This window comes from Mytilus edulis, chromosome 10, assembly GCF_963676685.1.
Source record: "Mytilus edulis chromosome 10, xbMytEdul2.2, whole genome shotgun sequence".
Taxonomy (NCBI): domain Eukaryota; kingdom Metazoa; phylum Mollusca; class Bivalvia; order Mytilida; family Mytilidae; genus Mytilus; species Mytilus edulis.
Window position 1 is genome coordinate 70,764,759 of NC_092353.1, and position 26,702 is coordinate 70,791,460.

The 26,702-nt window shown below is 31.3% G+C and overlaps 2 protein-coding genes across 14 annotated transcripts in view; one reads left to right on the forward strand and one right to left on the reverse strand.

Annotated features, from left to right (window-relative positions):
- Window positions 1-1,781: 1,781 nt before the first annotated feature.
- On the reverse strand, window positions 1,782-21,814 carry LOC139491790 (SIN3-HDAC complex-associated factor-like). 3 transcript variants are annotated; one of them, XR_011656639.1, is made up of 6 exons: window positions 21,696-21,814; window positions 20,431-20,691; window positions 18,482-18,647; window positions 13,804-13,957; window positions 9,024-10,076; window positions 3,475-8,880 (listed from the first exon to the last, which is right to left on the reverse strand). XR_011656639.1 is itself a non-coding variant. In XM_071279664.1 (5 exons), the coding sequence occupies exons 2-5, from the start codon at window positions 20,656-20,658 to the stop codon at window positions 9,779-9,781; spliced, it is 846 nt and encodes a 281-aa protein (XP_071135765.1). In that variant the 5' UTR covers window positions 20,659-20,691; window positions 21,696-21,814; the 3' UTR covers window positions 1,782-9,778. The 3 variants fall into 3 exon arrangements, 2 of the variants coding, with proteins under 2 accessions (XP_071135765.1, XP_071135766.1); XM_071279664.1 differs by having other exon boundaries at window positions 1,782-10,076; XM_071279665.1 differs by lacking the exon at window positions 21,696-21,814 and adding an exon at window positions 21,251-21,339 and having other exon boundaries at window positions 1,782-10,076.
- A 128-nt stretch (window positions 21,815-21,942) lies between these two features.
- The window catches only part of LOC139491788 (serine/threonine-protein phosphatase 6 regulatory subunit 3-like), a 41,334-nt gene continuing 36,574 nt past the window's right edge, over window positions 21,943-26,702 (forward strand). For 10 of the 11 annotated variants that reach the window (XM_071279652.1, XM_071279654.1, XM_071279656.1 and 7 more), the window contains exons 1-3: window positions 21,956-22,230; window positions 25,009-25,076; window positions 26,116-26,195. In XM_071279652.1, the coding sequence (XP_071135753.1) occupies window positions 25,017-25,076; window positions 26,116-26,195 (140 nt within the window). In that variant the 5' untranslated portion in view covers window positions 21,956-22,230; window positions 25,009-25,016. Of the gene's footprint in view, window positions 22,231-25,008; window positions 25,077-26,115; window positions 26,196-26,702 lie in introns of all 11 variants that reach the window. The other variant, XM_071279659.1, reaches the window with a different exon arrangement.

The window sequence follows — 26,702 nt, forward strand, 5'->3', positions numbered from 1 at the left end:
GAAAAGAACATTCATGCTATGTTTCATTCAATTCAGTGGTTCTCTAGAAGAAGACTTTTGTATGCATTTCCCATAGAGTCCTATGTCAAAACTCTAATTTGGCATTTAAATTAGAAAGATCATATCATAAGGAACATGTGTACTAAGTTTCAAGTTGATTGGACTTCAACTTCATCAAAAACTACCTTGACCAAAAACTTTAACCTGAAGCCAAAAACTTTAACCTGAAATTTGCACTATCATTTTCTATCAGTGAACCGTAAAATTGGGGTCAAAACTCTAATTTGGCATTTAAATTAGAAAGATCATATCATAAGGAACATGTGTACTAAGTTTCAAGTTGATTGGACTTCAACTTCATCAAAAACTACCTTGACCAAAAACTTTAACCTGAAGCCAAAAACTTTAACCTGAAATTTGCACTATCATTTTCTATGTTCAGTGAACCGTAAAATTGGGGTCAAAACTCTCATTTGGCATTTAAATTAGAAAGATCATATCATAGGGCACATGTATACTAAGTTTCAAGTTGATTGGACTTCAACTTCATCAAAAACTACCTTGACCAAAAACTTTAACCTGAAATTTGCACTATCATTTTCTATGTTCAGTGAACCGTAAAATTGGGGTCAAAACTCTAATTTGGCATTTAAATTAGAAAGATCATATCATAGGGCACATGTATACTAAGTTTCAAGTTGATTGGACTTCAACTTCATCAAAAACTACCTTGACCAAAAACTTTAACCTGAAGCCAAAAACTTTAACCTGAAATTTGCACTATCATTTTCTATCAGTGAACCGTAAAATTGGGGTCAAAACTCTAATTTGGCATTTAAATTAGAAAGATCATATCATAAGGAACATGTGTACTAAGTTTCAAGTTGATTGGACTTCAACTTCATCAAAAACTACCTTGACCAAAAACTTTAACCTGAAGCGGGACAGACGGACGAACGAACAGACGAACGAACGAACGAACGAACAGACGGACGAACGGACGCACAGACCAGAAAACATAATGCCCCTCTACTATCGTAGGTGGGGCATAAAAACCAATTGACCAATATTTCGACTTCCATCACATATACATGTATTATATTAACAATTATCATGGCCTAATACTATGGGTTAAGTGAAGACTGTAACAATTTATTTTAGTAGATAGCAATTTCTGAACCACTTTTTCTTAAATGCCTTTTGTTTCCACTATGGAGGTGAGTGTTGAGTACTCCAAACAAATAGTTCAACACGAAAATATGACCATGTGCCTGGCCTATCTAGGGTTCTTTTTATATGTCTTGGTACTTTTTGTAAATAAAGTTTATTGATGGCAGTTTTTAAAAAATCTGTTAAAAATGTATTCTTCACTTATCTGGGCTCTGGGCACTTTAGAGCTTGACATATGTGATAGACAGTTTTATATTGTTGTTTTCTGATATATTGAACTGTTGATGTCTTTCATGGTTATATCAGGTTGTTGGGATGTTGTCTCATTGATAAATATATATCTTATTTTTTTCAATGAATATCCTAAAAACATTTTGGATATAAGCTCAGCTTTTAGACATAAGAATCTAGTTTGGATTTTCGCATGTCTTTTGCATGATAAATTTCCCAATTTTCATTCATGAATCAAAATAAAATGGCTGGCAGTATTTCAAGGTGTATGATATATCTTTAGTCATAAATTGTCTTTCCCTTCAATCAAAAATCCCTTCAAAAGTAATCACAGGGGTTGGCTGGTACATTCTTGGCACAAAAACAAGTAAAACACAAAATTCATCATTTCTCTGTATTTATTTAAACGTAGAAAACTGGACGAGTCTGTAAAATGAAAGTTTGAAATTTGACATTTAAAAATCTACAGGAATGTTTCAAACTCTACTTTCACTTTGTTCATGTACACAATGGTTTTTAAAATGAAATGAAAGTATGATATCATATAAAAATGTTCAATTTCTCTTGAAAAGAATAAAAATCCATCCATTTTGGTTTAAATGTAAATTATATATTGCATAAACCTTATCAGTCAGACATTCACCTAGAGATTCTTCAGAATTAAAAATGAACTTATATTGTAAACTCATTATATTTTGTGGGTACCAGTTTGACATGGATACCAGTAAGACAAGCAGCAGTAGATCTAATATTGATTTAAAATGATAATCATAAGATATCAATCTGCACTTAAAAATGCTTTAGTAATTTTATCTTAGATCACATCCCTAAAAAAAATCCTGAAATTTATCCTTGAAGTAATTTTTTGTGAGTTAAGAAAACTGTTTCTAAATTACATGATTTTATGCTAAATTTCACATGTTGGCATACTTATTTTGTTAGTTTCCCTCTTCATACAAAATCCACAAATAATAATGAATACACACTATTTACTTATTAACACATATATAATCATGTGATTAATTTCGACCAATCATTCATAACTTTGCATTGTTTTTTTGCATGTTAGTTAAATTGTTCTAAACCTAATGAAAACATGTCAATATGATTATTAATTCTTAATGATAAAGCATGCAGTAACCTTTCGCTCACACTGGAAAAAAATCTCATTTCTATTCTTCTTTCATTCCTTAATTAGATCTTTGGATCAACACTGTTGTGTAGCTGATCAATAAGGTGAATGTCCTAAGAGGACATTGGGGGTGATGATGATGGCTTAGCCAGCTGCTGACTCAATTCTGATTGTGCTTAACTGTTACACAGTAAATGATCCATGAAGGAAAATTAGATGCAATTTTGGCAGTGTCTGTATTTTGGAATGATAAATAAAAAATATATATGTAGTCTTATGAACTTTGGCAGTTTTCTTTAAATTCTAATTCAAAGTAATAATTGGATCTCATGGTCATATGTATTTGAGTTTTTTTAGGTATAAAATGAGCAGACAGGTATTTTAGTAAAGCAAATTATTTAGGTAAAAATTACACTTGAGCCATTCCTTTGTGTGGTAACAAAGAGATCTATTTGAACACAAAAGTGTAAACATTACTCAAGATTTAACAGATGAAACATTTTTTTCAAAAGCTTTTATTATCAGTAATGTACTGAACTAAAATTGACTTAAAATCTGGGCCACTGGCCACCCAGTTGAATTAAAACTCACAAACTAAAGTAGGAACCATATGAGCCACTGTACAAGTTTGTGATGATATATTATTTAGGTTAATTGCCAAATATAATCTGTTCTTCTGGAAAGTCTCTGTGTCAATAGACCTTAACATACAGACAGTGGAATTAGGTTAAATTGCCCCATGCTAGAAGTAATAAATCTGATTCATTTTTTACCATATCAAAAGTATTGATTTTATACAATGTGTTATTGTTATGAATGACTGAATGATGGAGTATTTTCTAATGAAGATATATACTGGCCAATAAATGGATGGAATAATTATCAGAGATTCAACAAAAACCTTTCTATTGATGATAATTCTTAAATAAAACATTGATATAAAAATGTCATTTTTGTTGACAATGTGACAACTTAACACAAATAAATTACAAATAAATCATTCCCATTTTGAACAGGAAGTAAAATTTCTACAGTTGATTTACTCAACATTTTTACAGCAGTGATGGTACCAGTTCATATCTTGTTTTTAACAATTCATAATATATATAAGATACATTCTTACTTATATGTATATCAATATAAATTTTTATCATAGAGATTCAAATAATCGTACTTCCTTTTTTAAACAATGACAATAAACTGGTACCTTACCAAAAGGATTCTGTTACTGAGAGACAAGTTTGTCTAAGATAGGAAAGTGTACATTAATACAAATCCTACACAGACGAAAACCTAAAATACAATATCAAAACAAAGATAAGAAATTACATACATCAGATCTACATGCAGTGAAAAAATATCATCAAACTTATTTTCCTATCAATTTGAGTCCAAAACTATAGGTATATATATTCTATGTATTCATATAATGAAATTATGTTTATGTCTATATTCTGTTGCTTGTTTACTATGTTTTAAAAATAATACCCGTCTAAATTTGTGACAATTTTTCTATAAATAACAAAAATATGTGGAGTCTACTTTTTAATTAACAGACCAAACCATTGAACAAGTTTCATCAACAGACCACACAAAGGAATAACATGCTACCTTAATAGATAGCTTTAAAACAAGGAATTAGGCTGGAGGTGAGAGGGAGAAAAGTAGTGCCTAGGTTTTCCTCGAGACCTTAAATTTTAAACTCTGAAACTTAAATAACCTTGAACAATCTGAAAAACTCTTCTTTTTTCTTTTTCTTCAAAAGATTAATTTGATAACCTATCACTGTTCCTGGCCACACTAACAAGAATAAACTTTATGTCTTGTAAAGGTATAACGTTTGTATTCATAAGAGAATGATGGCCATAGACGAATAAATAAATTGTCCCCTCTTAAATTTCAGGTTGGGATCTGGTAATTTTTGTTTAATATCGTTTAGCAGGATAAAAATCTTAGTAGGACTGAAAGCCCAAAATAAAGTGTGTATGGCCTGTTGATGTGATCACAGGGAAACATCATCCAGTTGAGGTATATCTATATATAGTAACAACAACAGACTATGTACAACACCACCTTGTATCCTTACACCAACAAAACACACAGCGTAGCAGACTTTATTTTCATAATGAGGCTAATTTAAAAATGGTGCCCTATTTGCCATTAACGAATCATTCAAATTATGTACTGTGGGAATCCACTTTGGACTCTTTCAAAAGCATTTTTGAAAAGCCTCACTAAACTTTGGTTAGATAGTTCATATTTGTTGAGTTTAATTTTATTGTCATATTTTAGTAAACCAAAAATTATTCATTACAACTGAGATTTAATGGTTTTTGCATTAAAATTTGAATTTCATAACTTATAAACAGTCAATTCATCCATTTAAGGATGAAATGAAGGAGTTTTCTCCATCGAAATTATAAGGTTTTTAGTGTCAGTGTACCATACTAATTAAGTTTTTTCCACTGGGAAGTTTTCCCTGTTATTTTTTCCAGGGAAAATGAACCAAAGGGTCTTTGCCATTTAATAGAACAATAAATACCTTGGAGCATTTCTATAAATAGACCAATGACCTTTATAAGTGGTTAATTTCTTTTGTTGTCAAACAATGAACTTAATAACTGAATTGTTGCTTAGAATAATTTAGTCATTTATCTGGTATTCTCTATAAATGAACCATGACATTACCACATTTTGTGAGCTTATTATTCAATTCTGACTTTTAGTTAACATAGATTTACTATTAAGGAGGAAATATATAGATTTATGTTACTTTAATTTCTTGTTAATATCCTTTGTAAATACAATTACATAAAATGATTTTAAACAGTTTTAAAAATTAGCTGTTAACCCAATTTATTGTCTAAAATTAGACTGGAGTCTTATCAAAGAACTATTTCTGTCATGCCCATATATCTTTTATTTTATAACAAATTATAGATTGCTGACTAGGTCTAAAACAAATTTTACTTATCACAAACCAAATGTCTACGGTGGTACCCAACTCTTTCACTAAAATTAATTTGGCTCGTTTAATTTTCATAAAATTTTGACAAAGTATTTACTTTGACTCTTAAAAAAAAAAAAAAAAATTTCAAAAATTTTGAACCAACTGTTTTGTCAGAAAAATTTCACTGGTTATATAGCAGTTTGACAAACACCAATTTTGATCATTGAGAAGCTTAATATTCCATTTACAACACAACGTAATCAAAACGTTTAGCTGACTTTACAGAGTTATCTCCCTGTAGTGTTAGGTACTACCTAAGTCTAATTCTTTCATGGTAAATCTGAATCTTCAAAATACTATTTCAGAATAAAAGTAATAAATTGGTTGGTTGCTAGGGAAACATTTTTTGAAACCTAGTCTGCTACAATGTGTGTATATAATATTTACATTCAACACGGAGGTAAAAAAAAATGTACTAACAATATAGGACTACAGTTGTAACATCAACACACTGAGATCTCTACACCATTAAATATTTGGTAACATTAATAATTTAATAAATAATTAACTATCTCAACAGAACACCGGTCTGACCATTCCACTTTGATCATTTATAAGAAAAGAAAGAAAACAATTAGGTGGATAATTTCCCATTCACCGGTGAACATACTGGGATTAAAGATATATATATACACAGAGAATTTACATTTAATGTCAACAACTGCTACAGGCCACTGAACTTTTAAGTATACATACATATACATATTTTTTTCTAAGGGGTTAAAGGATTATCAGAATAAAAAGTTTGAATGAATTATTATTGCTTTTGATCAATGACATTCAAGGCTATGGAATTCAACCTTTCATGAACCTTTGTGAACCAATACGTTTGGAATCGAGTCTCAACCTTTCAGGTTAATAAACATGATAAAGGATCATCTTCTAGAACCAAATCTCAGGATGGATTAATTGTCTGCTGGTGTTTTCTGCTATGAAAGTCATTCATGGATATTAAGTAAATTCTTTTTAAAATCGAAGCTGTAGTTTAGTTCTGTTCAGCTGAGAGACCCTTAAAAGTCATTGTGTTTCATACCTTCAGATCAAAGGCTGGACAGATTCATAATATCATGATCACGTTTATACTGATAGTTAAAGAAATACTTCACTATTCTCAATGATCTTGTTCAGTTAAAAATGGACATGAAAAAACATTGTTTATATCTGTCCTCAATCTGAATGAAAAATATTCTGACAATTTTAAAAAGACCCTTAGCCTAGTTCCAGGTCCTGATTTTAATGTACTGGTTTTTTTTTGCTGGGTTACTAATGACTAGTTTATACAGAAAAATACATAAAAAAAATAATCTGTATAGAAAATTTAACTTGCTGTGGTTCTAAAACTTTGAGCAGAAATCTCTTAGTCCCAAAAAAGAAAATGTCTGGTGTCATGGCACTACTTTTATAGTCTGGTGAATTCAGAGATCCAATGGTCTCTTACCATGGTACATATGCTTTGAATACAGATCTAGAAAGTTCTATTGAAAAGTCTACGGAATGGACAACAATTGGATAGAAGACTGACAAGATAAAAACCTGTGGAACAAAAATATCTATATTGCATCGACATAAAACAGGGCATTATACTACTGTCTAATCTAATATACATTGTACATCTTACAACTGCAAATATATCAAGTAAAAAATTAAATAAAGATTTAAAATTCTTAGCAACAATAACATATTTTAAATTAAGTAACAGATCTAACATAATAGTTTAATAAATAAATGACTATTTACAAGTTAAAATGGTTTTAAAAGACAATGATTCATATGTATTAACAATTCATATCTGATCTTTTATTAAATATTAAAGTAGGTTTACTGACCAGTATCTTTGATTTCCCATACTTTAACATTATATAGGTAGATGTGTATTTAATATATTGTAGGCAAACCTTATATATACTAATGTTCTTCTGTTTTTGCTGCATATTGGATTTGTCAGTCAAAATTTTAAAATGTATTTATCTTCAACCTACTGATTTGATAGTTTTCAGCAAATCACATCTACAGTAACACAAACAGTAAATTCTAGAAAACATTTACTCACATTATATATTTTAAGTCACATTTCATAACAAATTGACAAAGTCAAATAAAATTCTACAATAATACAATTATTTAAATAAAAACACTACTTTTTTACAGTTCAACATGTATGCACCATTTTGTGTACCCCTGGAAGACTGTTATTGGAACACAGCGAGAGAAATTTATCACAATATAAGGAATTAGGATGGCTTGTTTTGTTCGTTGATCTAAATAACCCATCAATTGCTTGTTTTAAGTACCCAGAAAAAAGTCACTTGCCAATTTAAGGAATGCTTTCCCTCTATTGGAAATTCATCACAAAAATTGTTTAGATGTCTAGTCTCGTTAAATCTCCATTTTTGACCATGTTTCTTATTTTCCAATAATTGAAATTCCCTGAGTAATAGATTAAACAATTGTATCTCCTGCATTTGAACTTTTAAATCAATTTTCAATCCTGTTTGAATCAATTTGGCTGCAGATACAACTACCATTCTCTTTATGTGACAGACTTCTCTAAACATCAGATAACATATTTCAGACTTATGTTTCTCTCTGTTGAGACTAACTGCAAAAGTTAGTATCCAAATCATGTTACCAGATGCAATTTTAGTACCATCTTTTTCCCCTGTCTATTCTACAAGTGTATTCTATGGTGCATGTCACTCAAATATTGTCACATCTATAAATAGAACAACTTGATTGCTCTCCTGCTCTCGCCCTCACGATCATACAATAAATTACACTCATCCCCAAAAACATGACCAAGTTGCAAAATGACTTTGAATTGTTTTGAACATTTATGTAAAGTCCTGAGTATTCATGAAATATTAAGTATCTCACTATGTAGGACACCTATTATCAAGGTCAATTATTATTTTACACTTTTTCATCACGCTGATATATAAGTAAAAAAATCTCCCACGGCAGTAAAAACTTATGAGAATTTCAAATTGATGAATGGGATGATTTAAAAAACATTTAACACACACGGTTAATCCTATCATTTAAAATTCAAAATTCAATTATTCTATCTCAACAAATTTTCAAATCTTAATCCACAAATATTCCATAATGCATTTTGTACTTGGTACATGAAGATTTATTGCAAAAGTCATACAAAAACTTCCCTTTTGAAGGCAAGAAAATGCTGCAAAATTGAAACTTTTGAAATCAAACATTATACAAATGAGCTATTTCTACTAACACACCATTCATCAAACAAAGCTCATGTAATCCAGGCTATTCGTGTTATTCCAGTGTTACCATGGATACTATAAACTGTTGTTACCACAGATACATAAAACTATTGCACAAACCAGTGGCGGATCCAACCCAGAGTAAAGGGGGGGGTTCCAACTATATGCTCCCATTCATATTGATCGGCCAAAAAAAAAAAAAGGGGGGGTTCCAACCCCTGGAACCTCCCCCCCCCCCCCCTGGATCCACCACTGACAAACTGAGGTAGAACATAAAACTGACCATCAACCTAATCATTATTGTTCTTTAAAAAAATAAACCCATTGAGTTAATAGAGTCAAAGGTTAAAACTACAAGTATTTTTTTTTCTTTGCAGCTTTGAAAATTTAAGAAAGATCATTTTCTAAACAATTACACGAAATAAATAGAAGATTGATTGTACATCAATTGTCTTTTTCAATGAAGAATTGATATAAAATAACAGAAAATAATATGCATACATATCAACAAAATGTACTTATGATACAGATGAATAAATTGTAAATAAAATTCTGTACAAAACACTGGCCAATTATTTATACAATTTCTTAAATAGGTATACGAATAAAGTAACACATCATTAGAAAAGTATCAACTAATACTTTTTGCATAGATGTTATCTTCAAATGTACTTATAAACCCCTACAAGGTGTTCTTAACTTTGAACTATGATACAAATTTATAATTATAGAGTATTTTCTATTTGTTCAAGAAATGCCAAATTTTTTCCTGAAATTTGAATTAAAAAAATTATTAAATAAATAAAGCGCAGTATGCACTACCTGTTGCTCAGAGAAAATATTTTCATCATACACATGCTTTCCAAGAAGTAAATCCATCTCATTTCATTTAACCTCCTTTCCTAAGTTCCACAAAAATCCTTACAATTGTCTCTTCTGACTAGACTGAATTAACACAGCACTCATTTATACTGGCAAGAATCATTCAAAAGTACACTCAACCTTTTAACATTCTAACGCCAGGGGCGGTGGCTGTGTAAATGAACTAACTGCCGACGAGTCAGTACAAGGAAATGTCGCCAGCGTCAGATCTGGTGGACTATTTTCTGATATACTGTCCATGTCTGAGTAACTATTGCTACTCGTTGTGCTCTCAGTATCATCAGTTGATTGACTTCTACGTAATTCTGCTGGTCGTGACTTACTTCCCTTCGTACACGTGCAACACGGCTGTAATAACTGAGGGTCAACTAATACTTCACCATTCATACCTTTGAATATGATTCCACAACAAACTTGAGTTCTGAAATTGTAAAACATTAGATTATAATTAATAATGAATTCACCAAATGTTGACTTTTAATCATGTTAATTGGACCTTTCTGGTGAACAATTTAATTAATTAGTGACAAGGACCATAACTCTGCACACAATCTTCAGACCAGTACAAAATTAGAAATTGATCTGTAACTTGTCATGATAAAACAATAAACTAAATATCTAATCAATATCTTCTAGCATGAAGAAAAAAAGTCTGGAAAATATTTGACAGACTGACAGATGGACAGGCAGGCAGACGGCCGGAGTGCAAACCTTAAGTCGCCTTAAAGGTACTAAAACGATACAGGCCACCCTCCCGCATTGCTCCAAAGAGTTGAAAGTGAAATAGATAGAAAGCAGAAAGTTTAAAAATAAAATGAGGAAAATAACAAATATCTAACTATCCTGTTGCTTCAAAAGTCTGGCACCCTTGCTTCAAGTGTGGACTAATTTTTACAATGAACAATTGATTGATAGTTGCTGACTTCCTAGTATACCTTGTGGAAATTCATATATGGGACAAATAGCTTGTCTTAAAATAAATGTATCACAAAAAAGCAAAGCAAAACAAATTTTGTTTGTACTGCATCTTCATTGAGGAGCACGTTCATAACACTTGCCTAGGGATGAGGCTTTTTCTCAACAATGTGCTATATCAATTTATATTTAACCACATGATAAAAGATAAAGACTACACCTACACTTTATTGTTAAATACTTTCCCTTAGATCAGACATAGAATATTCTAATATTCCTGTGATAAAACTTATAAAATGCCATAAAATTGTTATGTCTTCAGATGAATCAATATATTGTGCACTCCATACCACATAATAGTATAATACAATGTAATAGTTTCATATAGTGAGAGTATTAAATGATGAGGACTTAATTGCAGAAGTTTACAACTTACATAAGTTTCAGAATTTGATAATATTATAAAGGGTACTACACTTTAGACAAATATGAAATAACTGACATTAAAAAAAAATTACGACCCATAAACATGACAAAACTTTTTTTCCATTTTTCTATAGACTGATTAAATACCAAAAATCAGAAAAATTTGCCCAACTTTCTCTTAGTCATACTCTAAAGGAAATCCCTATATATATCTGCTCAGTGTTCCAACACTTATTATAACTAAAATAGTTTGTTTCTCTCAAATTCAACCCCTTTTTCCCCTCAATTTGACATAATGTAACATGTCTACCACCACCAGGGCAATAAATAATATTTCATACATATAAAAATAGAATACAGTACACAAGTGTATACTCATTCATGATAAACTATAGATGATGTGGGTGTATGCCTGTAATATGTGTCACAACTCGCAAAACAGAAATCATTGTTATTAATTTCAGTGCAATTTACATAAAAAGTTTATTCAATGTAAATTTCAGTGAAATAATCTGAACAATGATTTTTTTCAAGTGAAATTTGTCAAGTGCCCTGATTTCAACCAGTTAACAATCACACTTTGAAGTATAAATTTGCTTAAGGATAAAAGGCCTGATGATTTAAATCTGTGAGTGGGCGTGGCAACTCACCTGGTTAAGATGCTTGGTATTTATTATTCCCACACTTGTAGAAGGACAATCAAATTGACACTCAAACATTCACTGAAGTGTGACCCCTACTGTAACCATAAATAATTTATAACCTGACCTCACCACACTTAACAGACAAGAATGCCTATGAAGATTTACTTTCTATCTACATTTTTACCACCCCACCCAAAATAAAAAGTTCAGACTTTACTATTTTAAACACATTCAATCTAGTATTAAAATCATACTGTTTTAAACTGCATTATCCACATTTCTTTCAATCTTTTTCAAAGATGAAAATAATCACTTGCACCTGATAGTACATGCATGTAAATTTCCTGATGTTTTGTTATGAAAGGTCAAGGACAAATGTAAATTCGTGACCACACAAGCATTTGGATCCGAATATAGAAACCTCCCCCTTTTAACCTCTAATCAACCAAAAAAAATCTTTTGTCTTAAAAAAAAATGACAGTGTCACCTTCAATACTTAATATCAGTTGATGATTTGACATATATATTTTACAGAGATGTCAAAATGACTGACAGTTTTGTACTACAACTTAAGTCATTAACATGTAATCATATACAAATGAGACATGAATGCAATTATAACACTCGAAATGTCTTTTTATCATGCAATGATCAGGTAACCTTAAAGTGTAATATCTTATTTAGGCCAAATAAAAAACCCAAAAACTAAATATGTGTTTTCTGTATAATTATAATTACATGGCAGTAAAATATAGGGTAGACCTCTAGATAGATCAGATGAATTTTTTTTTCAAATATGCCACATAGATCTATAATGAAATGTACTTCGACTAGACATGTACTTTATGAGTTAAAATTTTCATAGAAAAAGGGGGGGGGAGAATCAGAGGGGTCCTGATCCCTAATTCCCGGGCTTAAAAACATGAAATCCTGAGGTCCAGACTTTAAAGAAATTTAAATCCAGACATGCGATAAAAGAATTCTCAGATCCTAAAAGGATCAATCACGAAATCCTGAGCTTAAAAACACCTGATTACGGAGTCCCAATAAAGGTCCATCCCCCCTCATAGAATGTTAGGGAAATTAGAACATTTTTGGGTAGGTAGTAAAGCAGACTAAACCTATTCTATGTCATGGATTTTGCTGGTATTAGATCTATAGAGGCTAAATATTAAACTAACAATAAATGTACTGTATAAAGAAGCATTCATCATAGTCTGTTTTTTTCAATTTACTCAAGTTTGTATATACTGAGGTTTTACTGTACATGGAAAGTAATAGAGTTCTTTTAATGCTGAGTGTAGTTTTTCTATTGAGAATCTAAAACTATTCATCAAGCTCATCTATCTATTAACCAAAAATAAGTTAATTAGATCTGACTTGAGGCTATTGAACTTCAGTTGAGTTTATTGATTTTTTGGTAGCCAAGGACAAAAACTCAGTGCAAAAATGTTTTTTCAAGGTGAATATACCCACACTAGGGGAATAACTGCATTTCTTAGTGCAACACAATGTTATTGAACCATTAACCCCACCTAAGTACTGATAATTTGTTTATCTGTATTATTGATTTTATTTGTGATGTCACCCTGATAAATTCCTGGTTCAAAAATTAACATGATGTAATTGAATTTGAATTAGGTGACTAATACTACATGTATTATGCGAGTTATTTGCTCAAACTATAGTTAAAGACCCTTTTTTCCTGATTCTAAGTATGTGCCAGTGATACATGGAATACTTTTACTTTCTGTATAAGATTTTTTATTAAAGGAAAATCCATGGTCTTTGTGTCAGCATATTTTTTTCATAGTTCTTATAAGTAACCAAGTCCCAAATCTAATAGTAATCCCTTCTTTTAAGAAATGATAATTTTCTCTTGCATACTATTTGGTTGGGAAGTGTAAATTTAAGACCAAAACAATTGTTGTAATAAAATTGAGAATGGAACTGGGGAATGTTTTAACATGTAGGTACTTAATTTCTGTAGTATCCGTAGGAACTAGAATTCAACTATTTTGTAATTCTAATAATTCAATCTCTGTATTTCACTACTCTATGATGTTTACAGTACTTGCAATAAGAAGGTGATTATGAGACAGGATTTTATTTGGGTTAACAGGTTTGGGCTGTTTTTGTCTTATACATGGGTTTATTACTTACTTTTTCCAGTAGGTGAGATCTAAGAAGGGACTAATTCTGGGATCGGTTGACTTTCTCTTCTGTTTATTTGGTTTCTGTAGAGTAGGAACTGTGATTTCTTCTTCTGATTCTTCACTGTCACTAAACATATCTTTATCACAACTATCTTCATTTACTGTAATTTGTAAATAAAACATATTGGTTCTCAACTTTTGATGGGAGATATACTTACATGAATATAGAGATATGAGGTGTACATCAATGAGACAGCAACCAAACCAAACAAAACATTTCTTGAGGTAACTGGTCAACATTGAACATGTATACAATTTACAAGAGGAGAAAATTGTCTGTACAATAAATAAATGGATGTTAACTTTTAAATTTTAGTCTTATTCTATGTCAATGGTCATCAAAATTCAGGACATAATCAGTGATTCTAATGCAACAACGTTTGTAACGTTCATTTTGATTGGATAACGTCACTTTCTTACATGGCATCAATTAACAATTGATGCTATGGGACGTACGCGCAAGCGCAGACGGCATATGACAGATTTTATATACATGTTTTAACGTTGTTTTCTATCAGTTTCATTAGAATGGAGATAACGATATTGTATTTTAAGCTCCGACGGCATCAATTTGGGATTTGATGGTCGCAAATACCCGTTTACTGTCTCTGCTAACGCGTCGCCAGTAAACTTAATTTGCGACCATAAAATCCCCAATTGATGCCGTCGGAGCTTAAAATACAATATCGTTATCTCCTAAGTGACAATTTATGGTCCCTTCAAATTGTTTTTTGTTAAAACAATTAACCAAAAAATAAGGGCCTTTTACATAATATTCTCAGCTAAAATTATTTTTATATACATATTTCCTAGGCAACAGGTTCAATTTAAAACTAATAAACCAAATTCCTATATCTGTAAATATTCATTAATTAATTTTCAAAATGTGCTGACTCAAAACAACATCACTTACAAACTATGAGTAATCAGAAATATATGTTAACCACAAAAACAAGCCACTGTGGCCAGTGAGACCCAATAACATATCATCAAGGTGACTTTACAGATGGGGAGTCCTTGGGACATTTAATTCAGATTGTGTTACAGACTTTGTGAAACATCATGGACCTTTGAACACCAGGGTAGAAATCATTTGTTTCAAACCAGTTGAATTGCTATGATCCTTGTTAAGTTACAGTAGCTTATGGATCACAGGTTCCAGATTATTTGTACATGCAATTGTACCTGCACATAAAAAAAGCTCCCTATATTGCTTGATATCATACTTTTCTATGAAAAAAATGTCACCTACTGCACTTGAAAGACTTGCTGGCTGCCGATCTAAACATCATTTAAATAACAGTAACCTAATGTTATTATGAGTACAGTGATCTGAAATTGATTCATTTCTTATCTTTGATCAATTGCATCTATCAATACCAATTAGTTCTGCCATTCTATTTCATTAATTAAGCAAATAGTAACCTAAAACTTATTAATAGCATTATTTCAATCAATATTACAGCACTAAATACATTTTTCTTTTTATAAAAATCCAGATGACACATCCAGCTTCTGAATGCTTAACCAGTAGAGGATGCCTATCTCTCTCTCAGTCAGAGATAATGAAAACATATGCACACTTCAAATGCTTCAAAGAAATTTATTAAAAAATACACTACTTATTAAATTACTGACATGATGTAACTAAATCAATAACCATACCAGGGAGGAAGTGATGTAGAAAATCTATTTATAATATATTCCAATCATGTTGTGCTTAACTCAGGTCATTTGCATAAAATATTTTAAATAATGTCAGATGTGCATTCCATTCTCCTCTGTGGCCATCAGTATTGTATATCTAGCCCAATGGATGCAGTGTTAACAAGACATACAAGGTCAGATCCTGGTGTAGATAATGAATGATTTAGGCCAAGTTAATTTGTAGGTTTTTGATGTAGGTACTCACGACTGTCATGGCTTGGCTTTCAACTTGAATATCAAATATATATATTTAGCACATTCTATGTAGAGGGGGACAATATTATAATGGACATGAATATCATATGTTGATAATAAAACAAAAACAAAAGCCCAGAAATTATTAACCATTTAACTTGATGCAGATCTATGAGTATGGAATCAAGACCTTTGGAATTTGACTGAGTCTAAGTTGAGACTGGGATAGTAGAAAGGTTAAATGAGTGAACCCATCAATACCATCATATTCATAATATTCTTCACTAATACTGTTCAAATATACCAATCAATTTGTCATGTCAGGACACCCCTTCTAGGTCAATACCCTGATTTTAATATACAAGTATTCTTAAGAGGACAGTTATTTACTCAATATCTAGTCCATGTCAATACTCATAATTCAATATACAAGTATTCTACAAATGACATTTCTGGGTCAAGATTTCAATACACATGTAATTTCTAAAGCTGACACTTGTATCAATAATAACCTGCATTCTTTTGTGAACTCGGTTTTCTCAGTTAGAACACTAACTGCATTGATTGACTGTCCTCTTTTACAAATAAAAAATCTTTTGATTTATGAATAAAGGGGTAAGGACCCACGAAATGCAATGAAATTTACTACATTGTTTTTAAAAAGACAAATAATTATATGAAATTAAAATTTTCTTATTCTTTGTTTCCAACCCCCCAAAGAGAGGATAAGCATCTCTTTGTTCAATTTTTTTTCTTTTGACCTAGCTGAGAGACAACATGTACTGCAGGATATAGGTAGCATAAAAAATATTTCCTGATTAAAATAGACGTCATTAAAAATTACTGTACTGCACTGACCTTAATATTGTTTGAATGAACACATGTATGTCATTTGAAGATAAGATTTTTAGTGTCTTAAGAAGTTAAATCATACCAAAGATGTAAATTAAACATTTAGGGCAATACTTAATTTACCAGTCAAAAATGATAAAGTCAGTGTTCAAAATTAAGTGTGGCTATGGGGCCTAAGGCATGGCTTCCAAAACGGTAACATTTTCTGGTCATGACCTACTTGTTTTTGACTGGCTGGTGTATATCAAGGCAACAGTAGTATACTGCTGTTCGAAAGTCATAAATAGATTGAGAGAAAAAAAATCTGGGTTACAAACGAACACTGAGGGAAACACATCAAATATAAGAGGAACAGAAATACTTAAGTGCAACAAAAAACCAAACGACAATGCAACACACACAGAAATGAACTATAAGATAGTGCCACTTTCCTGACTTAATAATGGCTTAAGCAGACATCATATGTAAATGTGTCACTTAACTTTAATCCAGAAGAAAGGCCCTCTTCTTTACTCAATGATGGTGTAAGGTGTCCACTTTCTTTTTCAGTTTTTATGACCCAAGAGAGGTGTTTGACAAAATGGTGATGTAAGGAGAGAGCAGAAGTTCTTTGAAACAATTACCATTACACACAGAACAAAATAAATCAAAAATCAATGGCCTAACTGACCATGACATCACATAGAATCAGCTATAACAAGATTATATCTGATTTCCTGAATAAAACAGATGCTTAGTCCAAACAGTGACAGATGTTAATGATTACCCTGATAGAGAGTCCTGATTTAATTAGGTCATATTGACTCAGCTGCCTCCATAAATCCCTTAATGATTATCCTAATATCATATGCAATGTTTATACAATTAAATTAATCCAGTAATCATCCACCCCCTACTGAACACACTCCCATGCAGAGATGTGGGTAGTTTTATTGCAAAAAAGTTATACAACATTTATCCATTACATTCATTTCCTTAAAAGGACTCTCATTAAATGGCAGATGAACAGTTGTAAAGCTAGTCATTTTATCAATAGTTTCAGAAACTATTTTTCACTAAAATTATTTTGCATTTAAATCAAATTTTCTTTCTTCCACAACAAATTTATTGTCCATTACAAAAATCGATTCTTTGGAATTTGCCATCAATGGAACAATAACCCTTTATGGTACCCCTTATTGTTTAAATACCAGAAGAATAAAGAAATGCATAGTGATCAATGACCTTATCATCTATGTTATATAAAAGGTTTTATTTGAATGCTAACAACAAGTATCAAGTTACCATCTTTCTAGGCTATCAATATTTAAATGCTACAAGTGCAGACTTAAGGCTACTGACACACTGAGCTAGAAACTGACTAAATAGATATATGTAGGCAGATTCAACAGACTGATGTAAAAATATACTGCTATCAAATTACAGTATTTAATGGAAAAGCGTGCCACATGTTGGACATTGCAACAGTTGTGAGCAAATGCTTTCCAAAAAGTCTCTCATAATCTAAAATTATCACACCTTATTATTTCTTATTCACTACATATATACACATGTATGAATAAAAGAAGATGTATGATAAGTGTACAGTAAGCATAACAAGATAAAATTTTCCATATATGCCATATGCATTCCTATACAAAAATTAAAAAAATAAATGTTATTGAGAATTAAATCTTATTTGCAAATTATCTCTGATCGTCACTTAAAATTCAATATTGTACATGAATAAAACAGAATCTAACGGAAATTTTCGTAAAGTTCATCTTTTGGCCTGTTGATTAAAAGCTTATTGTGAAGACTGACCTATAATTCCATGATTAAGATCGAGCTAAACAATTTTTACACAACATAATATAAATATGTCTCCTTACTTGAAGATTCATCAAAGAAGGATGTAGGACTTGATGAAGGTGTGTTGTAAAGAGATTTCCTTGTTTTGAGTGGAGACTTGTATTTCCCCATTGTGGGACTCAGCTGTTGTTTACTTTTTAATTTGGTCGTTGATTTTATTCCTGGTCCAGCTCTGGCATCTACAACCTGTCAACGAGGAAAAAAACATATATTTCAATACTATTTAGGATAAACAATAACTCATCTTAATTTAATAATAAAAATAATTTTCTTTTCCAGCATTTAACAATTCAATATTTATTGGAAAGAGCACAATACTGGTGTGATCCAAATACAGACAATTATAATATTAAAACAACATATAAATGAAAATAGTAATTCAAATTATCAAAATATTGTATACATGCTTCAGATGAGTTTTCATACTATATATGTGACAAAAGCCATGACAGTTTGAGAAAATGAGTCTGTCTGAATCTAGTTGAGTTCTTTATTGATTTTAAACAGGTTTTTTTTTCAAAAACACTAAAAAAACATAATGTTGTCTAAAAATGAGCTAACTATTACATGAACAAAAAAAATATATAGACCTTGGATTACACACAGTTTCTCATAGAAAGATATTTGATAATATAGTCAACCTCCTATTCTTTAAATTTTCAGAGTGCAGTAGACGGTTTAAAGCAGTCAATGACCTAGTTTAATACTTTAAAACTCAGATTAAAATGCACATATTTTATAAGGACACTACACTTAAACAGGCAGGTGCTTGTTTAGCCTTCATACAAAGTTCAATATTATGGTGGGAAAGCAAGTGTTTATTTCTCTAATAAACCTGATAGGGGAACAGAGAAATATTGTCATTTAACTTTAATGGTTCCTCAATTGTAAGTTTTTTTTTTGTAAGCCCCAAGAAAGAAATATTACAAGTAAAACTAATTTCAATTTAACTTGTGTAATTATTTATATATGACCTTTCTATAGGAATGCTTAATAATGTAATATTACATAAGAACTTGGACCAATGCTGGCAATAAATAATTATGTATGTATTAGTTCCAAATAAGTCTAGGTATCAATTAAACAAACATTGTATATATTTTTTATTTATATTAGAAATTAAATCCGTCTAGCTCAAATTTTAGTTACAGCCTCATTACATATAAGGAAGTAACACAGACTTGACCTATTAACATAATCAGATTTCATTTTATGACATTGATTACACAGAGTTGATTAACAGGATGAGCCTGTCTAACTTCTATAGCTAACATTCACTGCATGTCAACATGTTTTTTGAGGAATCTTTATACCCTCTAGAGGGTAATAAATAACACAAATATTGTCAGTAGTTATAAAGGAAAATGTCCCCATCTTACAAATATCTGATATATGTCATCAGAAAATTGATGATAATTGGTTTCAGATATTATCTAACACTATGAAAACAATTATATCTGATCCCCCTTTTGAAAAATTACACACATTTCACAACTTAATAATATGGTATTTTTTTTCAAATTAATTATTCAATCACTGCCCCAGGTAACTTTATTTCAAATATATCTTGTACCTTGGTTTTTTTAACATTTTTTTCTTTACTTTATAAATTTTATAAAATATCTATTTTTGGATAACCCATCTTTTCTGGTACACCACAAGATCAATCATTGAGATACTGAAGGTCAATACATATGTATTAAGACCTGTCTTGAGAGTACATACTATGTCAGGTAACATGACCTACTTCTGACACACACATTGATCAGTCCCTGTGTGTAATCTATGGAATTTAAACTATGACAAATATTTACACAGCGCAAAAATTAGCTATCCAATATTAAAATAATCACTATTCTGATATAAACTATTTTTTTGAAAAATCAATAGCTTGCAGATACTGCCCTAATTTTAATCTCTCTAAAATCAATTTGTTTTATCTAATTAAAAGTCAAAAATATAAACTTACATGATGCCAATGTCTGTTAGTTCCAGAGGGGAGCTTTTTCCACCTTTTCACCAAAAGTACACATGCATTACATATTTCACCAGCACGTCTTTCTTTAATTCTAAAGCAATTTTCAAAGTCACATTCATATCGCTTGCTGTCAGTAAAGCGAGAACTTGATGATTTTGCTCGGCATATACAACAGCCGTTATTGCTCCTATAAATCTTGGGTTTATGAAAACTGAACATCTTTCCTTGTATATGTATTCGTTATTTTTAAATCTGAAAAAAACATAACTTTCATTAATAAATATAAAAATAAGGATGTTATGATTGCCACAGTAATCAGACAAACTGTACTATTCAGCCTGACAGTTCACATAACTTGATAAGTGTAATATATCTTTAAAATCACCAAATGTATCCCAAACATATAAAATACAGCCCTCTGTAATTCAAAAATAAACTTACGTTTTAATTTATCTCAACTATTCTTATAAATGTATGTATATGTTACAAATTATATTATTTACTGATTGTGATTAAAAAAAAAAAATCTTTAACAAGGATTTGTATAGTAATTTCTTGATAATGTTATACAAATCCTTGTCCTATACTGATGAACATAAATTAAAAAGTCCTTTTATTATATAATAGTTCACTCCACTTAACCCCTTTGTACTTAAATTTACTATTAGTGTTTTATCAATATAAATGTCATTCTCACAAATCAATAAATTCCTTCAATTCCTATTTTATAACATATTTTCTTTTGCCTAATCAATGGTTATTCTGATTATGGTGAACGTCCGCTTTCTACATATATGATAAATCGACATACCACCAATCAATAGGCCGCTCTGGGTAATTGTGTCAATGACCGTTTGGACAAGGTTACGCTTCACAGCGTTTTCCTATTTTGGAACAAAGGAATTTATGATTGGCGCAGGCCCAGATCGCCCAGATCAAGTTCATCGTGTACATACATGTGCACAGTTTTTCACCAAAAATCTTTAATTTCAAAACAGGAAATAAAAATTAAATCTTAAAATTAATCCTTAATATAAAACAAATCATAAACTTTCAAATTTGACAACTGTCACAGTTAGTTTTTTCTTAAAAAATGTAAAAATTGAGAAACCGCTCCTTACACACCGGTAACAAGTGATATGCCATTGGTCATGTAATAACGTTTTTTGAAAAATAGAGAATGTAACAGCTCACAATTTTCAACGAAAATTATAAATAAATGTCTATTAAACAAAGTTTAACTCAAAAATTCTTACCGGAATAATTTTTTTCAGAGCTGAAAGACTTTTTCTGTCCGTTTGTAAACTACAGATTTTTCAGATGATCGCCTGAAGTGGAACATCAATGAACGCGCATGCGTATTCAAATTTATTATGACAACAGCGCAGGTGCTTGATAATAAAAAAACTAAATCATTTAAAGTATAATTTTGCTATTTAATTATTAATAAAATTTCATTTTGTGGTAATAGAATAAAAAATAAAAATCATACAAATTTCTCGTGAGAACGCAGAAAATTGATTATGGGATATTCAGCGTCGCCATTTTGAGAAGTACTCGTTCCCGCCTGACATGATAAATATCATATATTTATTGGTTATTCAATGATCTGACTATTAATTATTGCAAAACCCAACCCATAGAATCATATTTAACTAATTGCATTTGATGTCATGAATCCCTCAACATGAAAAATTGGAAATGAACCAAGAAACCCGTGGAGTACATTTGATATTGAAGAAGTTTCTCCGTGTTTACATTTGATAAAATAAACCACAGTCTTCTCCAAAGGTTAATAAACAAATTTATGCTTTATCGTTATATAGCTAACACTCTTACTTCATGCTAAGTCCACGTAAATATTGCTAATTTCACTGTCGAGCGTGTTTGCGTACAGTACTTTCAATTCCCATAGGTTTTAGCAGTGTCATGAGTCTGTGACCACTGTGGGTATACAATGCCTTCAATTATGTCCTGTCGTGATAATAAGACACAAATACTGAAATCTGTGCAAAATAGCATGTTTTATTTCAAGCTGTCTGCAGAATCTAGTCAAAATATTTTGAGGGCAAAACATGGTTTTGAATGTTTGGAATGTGAAAACATGGCTATAGCCTATACACCTTATCGCTAATCCCGGCTGACCCGGCTGCTTGAACTTTTGACGCATTCAACAATCACTTTTCCATTGTGGCGTCAGATATTTTGTTTTGTGATGTCAAATTTTTACGGGAACCTGTGTAATATCCAGTAATGGCGGACAAATAGCGATAAGGTGTATACACCTTATTGCTAATCCCAGGTCAGCTGCTTGAACTTTTGACGTCAACAACAATCTCTTTTCCATTGTGGCGTCACTTATTTTGTTTTTATGACGGTCAAAATTTTTACGGGAACCTGTGTGATATCCAGTTATGGCGGACAAATAGCAGTAATGTAATGATGTACCTAGGGCTTACGCTAGCAGGCAACTGGGGGGACAATATAGCTTTTGTGTTCATCACTTTGTTGTGCCCTACCATCGAAAACGAAATCGCCCTGTTGGTCACCATACTCACTTTCTTTGACAATTTTTATTTTTACCAAGTAGATGAAACATAAATTTTTCATTTTTAATACAGAAATTCAAATTTATTAATAACCGCTTACAGAAATCAAACTTGAACAATGTTATAGGCAATGTGCCATACCTGTCAACTCACCCGTTTTTTGCGGGTGACACCCGTTATTTTCACCTCTCACCCGGGAGTTTTTCTTTACCCGGCGGGTCCCGGGAATTTCTAACATTACCCGTTTCACCCGGATTTCTGACCGGAATTGTTTCCGGTATTTAGAAGTAATACGACCTTCGGTTTTATCGGTCTTTTTCAATGTAACCAAAAGTCAAAATGTAGGACTGTTTACCTGAGCTACGTACCGTGTAAATTAATGTTCTCTGACAGTGAAATAGCTTCAGGTTATTCCTGTTGAAAAACTAAAACCACCCAAATAGTAAAGAGGGCCCTTTCAGTTGAAAATAACAAAGTGGTAGTTGAAAACAAGCCAAGATTTTTTGTTTTGTCAAAACTTGCTAAAACATTACTGGTTTTGCCAAACAGCAATGCAGACAGTGAGAGGGCATTTTCTTTAGTAAAGAAAATAGCTACAGAGTTTAGGGCTGATCTTAATAAGGATACACTGTGTGCTCTTCTTTCTTGTAAAATGAATACATATTTGCATTGCTATGAACTGAAACCAAGTGCAGTTCTTTTAAAGAATGCCAAGTCTGCTACTATGGAATATAACAATAGTCTGAAATAAACTTGTATACATGTTCTAACTGTTTCATATACATATTGACTATATAATTATATATAAACATATTTTTGTTCTTCAATTGAGCCCGCAAAATGTCGTACGCGTTATGACCTGAGATTTTTTTTCTCAATGCAGGTCATGACCTGACTTTTCATTTCCAGAGGTTGACAGGTATGATGTGCTGATGGGTCATTGTGCAATGTAGATGATATAGATCGCCTGTGATGTTGTATGTCAGTGGTAAAGACAGTATTTGAACAACCTAGATGTACTTACAAGTCCCTTAAACTGTATGACGTTTCAGTTCTAATTGCCAAAATGAAATCATTTTTATTATAATACATTTCACTTTTCAGCTGGTCCAATTGATAGACTGGTTCATATAGACAAAAAGAGTCATTGTGTTTTGATATATCAATGTTTGGTAGTTTTTCAAATCATTTGGCCTTTGTTTTCTGATTAAAGTTTTAGTACTCAGAAATTATTATTTTTAAACCATTTAAAGTGATTTTCATGGCGGAGTGGTGTGAAACATGCACCTTGGTGCTATTTAGTCTTCATGATGAACTTGAATCTACAGGCCAGAATCCTATAAATTAAAAAAAAATATGGCACTTTCTATAAGCTAAAGCATATAACGATTATTTTTAAAAAAAATATAAAAACTGGCTGCCACAAAATAGCCTAAATACGGTGCTTATAAGTGGAGTTAAAACACCAAAAAATCAAATCAAATTTATATCAATCCAGAAAAATTTCATAAGTAGCCATCTGTCCACAATTCGTTCTCCATCTGATGATAAACACATTTGTGGGTATGTTACTGACATATAAAAATAAGGAGATATGACTACTGAAGTTATAAAGTTCCTTTATTTTTTATTTTTATGCCCCACCTACTATAGTAGAGGGGCATTATGTTTTCTGGTCTGTGACCGTCTGTTTGTCTGTGCATCCTTCTGTTCGTCTGTTCGTTCGTCTGTCCTGTTTCAGGTTAAAGTTTTGGTCAAGGTAGTTTTTGTTGAAGCTGAAGTCCAATCAACTTGAAACTTAGTACACTTGTTGCTTATGATATGGCCTTATTTAAAAGCCAAATTAGACTTTTGACCTCAATTTCACGGTCCACTGAACATGGAAATTGATAGTGTGAGTTGGGCATCCATGTACTTTGGACACATTCTTGTTAATTTTGAACTTTGAATTATAGCTTGTAGTTGTATCAGCCATAACTATATAACATATCAGAATCTTAACTGAATCTTTCTTTTCCAGATAACAAGATGTTTTGGAAGTTTAATCTTATCACAACTTCAAAGATTGATACCTTGCTTGGAAAGGAGGTAAGTCTCAATCAATATTGTAAATTTTTAGAAAACATTATGGTGCAGTTCTGTGTATCCGCGCACATAAAGTCTTATGACTTCACTTTATTTAATGATAAAACTAATAATAAGATAATATAATATTATGTGAACAAATTCATCACTAACTTATTTCATAAAATTTTCTGCATGTATGGTTTCACCCTTAAGCTCTTGTGTAATGTGTGTCCAAAATTAGGGAAACCACTGTTTTTAGAGTTCTTCTGGTGATTTTTCGCTTGCATTAATAGTCTTATGAAAATGGGTTATTTGAATTAAGGAAAGATTTTAAAGTACGAAATGTAGTTGAATTTGAACCAAACAGAATGCCAAGAATGCAGAGCAAAATTTAGATCTATTTGATTTAATTTTGACTTTAATGAAACCAACTTTATCTGAAAATATAATTTGGCAATGGAAATTGGCTAAATGTGATTAATCATTGGATGGTAATTTAAAATTTACTCTTGAAATGATCAATTTTAATCTTTTCTGTCCATTCGGAATACTAAAGCAATTAATTTATAGAAAGATTTTATTTGCATATCACCGGCCACGTAGACACTGGGGACTCCACTGTACATCATTGATTCTTTATTTTTATACCCCAACCTACGATAGTAGAGGGGCATTTAATATGTTTTCTGGTCTGTGGGTCTGTTAGTCAATTTGTTTGTTTGTCCCTCCGTATGTCCTGCTTCAGGTTAAAGTTTTTGGTCATGGTAGTTTTTGATGAAGTTGAAGTCCAATCAACTTAAAACTTAGTGAACATGTTCCCTATGATATGATCTTTCTAATTTAAATGCCAAATTAGATTTTTTGCCCCAATTTCACGGTTCACTAAACAGAGAAAATGATAGTGAGAGTGGGGCATCTGTGTACTATGGACACATTCTTGTTTGTACTCTACCAATATGCAACTTTTATTTACATACCCCTTTGTATACACTAGTGTAGGTGTGTTTTGACTGTTTGATTTCGATATTTGAAGTCAGGAGAATGATGGTTTATTTTACAGGATGTCACCCTTCAAGAATTAATGGATGAAAATGATATACTACAGGAATGCAAGGCACAGAATAAAAAGCTTATTGATTTGTAAGTGTTGTAACAATAGTTCATGATGAATAGTAAAGTACTTGCAAAACAGTGTACAAGAATATTTACAAAAAAGATTTCAGCTTTTCCAAATAACAATATACATAAATTATCTAGGGGACTTGTATTCCAGCTGACTTAACATTTAAGATTGCATGTTTTATAATAATTTGATAATTGATCAGTATTTCATTAGGACTGTTTCTCCTTTGACAGCCGACCAAAGTTCAGATTTATAAGTGTATTTCCATCAAATGTTGTTGTTCATGGAACAGCCCATTGCATGGACTCTCTGAATTTGCATGTTGATGTAATGCAATTTAAGTTTGAAAATGTTTTAAAATTATCACTCTTAAGGGGGTACAGATCAGCTGAAGGAGTAAGCTCTTAAAAATCAGCTGAGTATTTTAATCACACTCTATTAAAAATTAAGGAGAACTCAAGCTTTTCAACGATCAAAATCAGTGTTTGTCAAACTGCTATAAAGCTAACCAAATTATTTCTAGA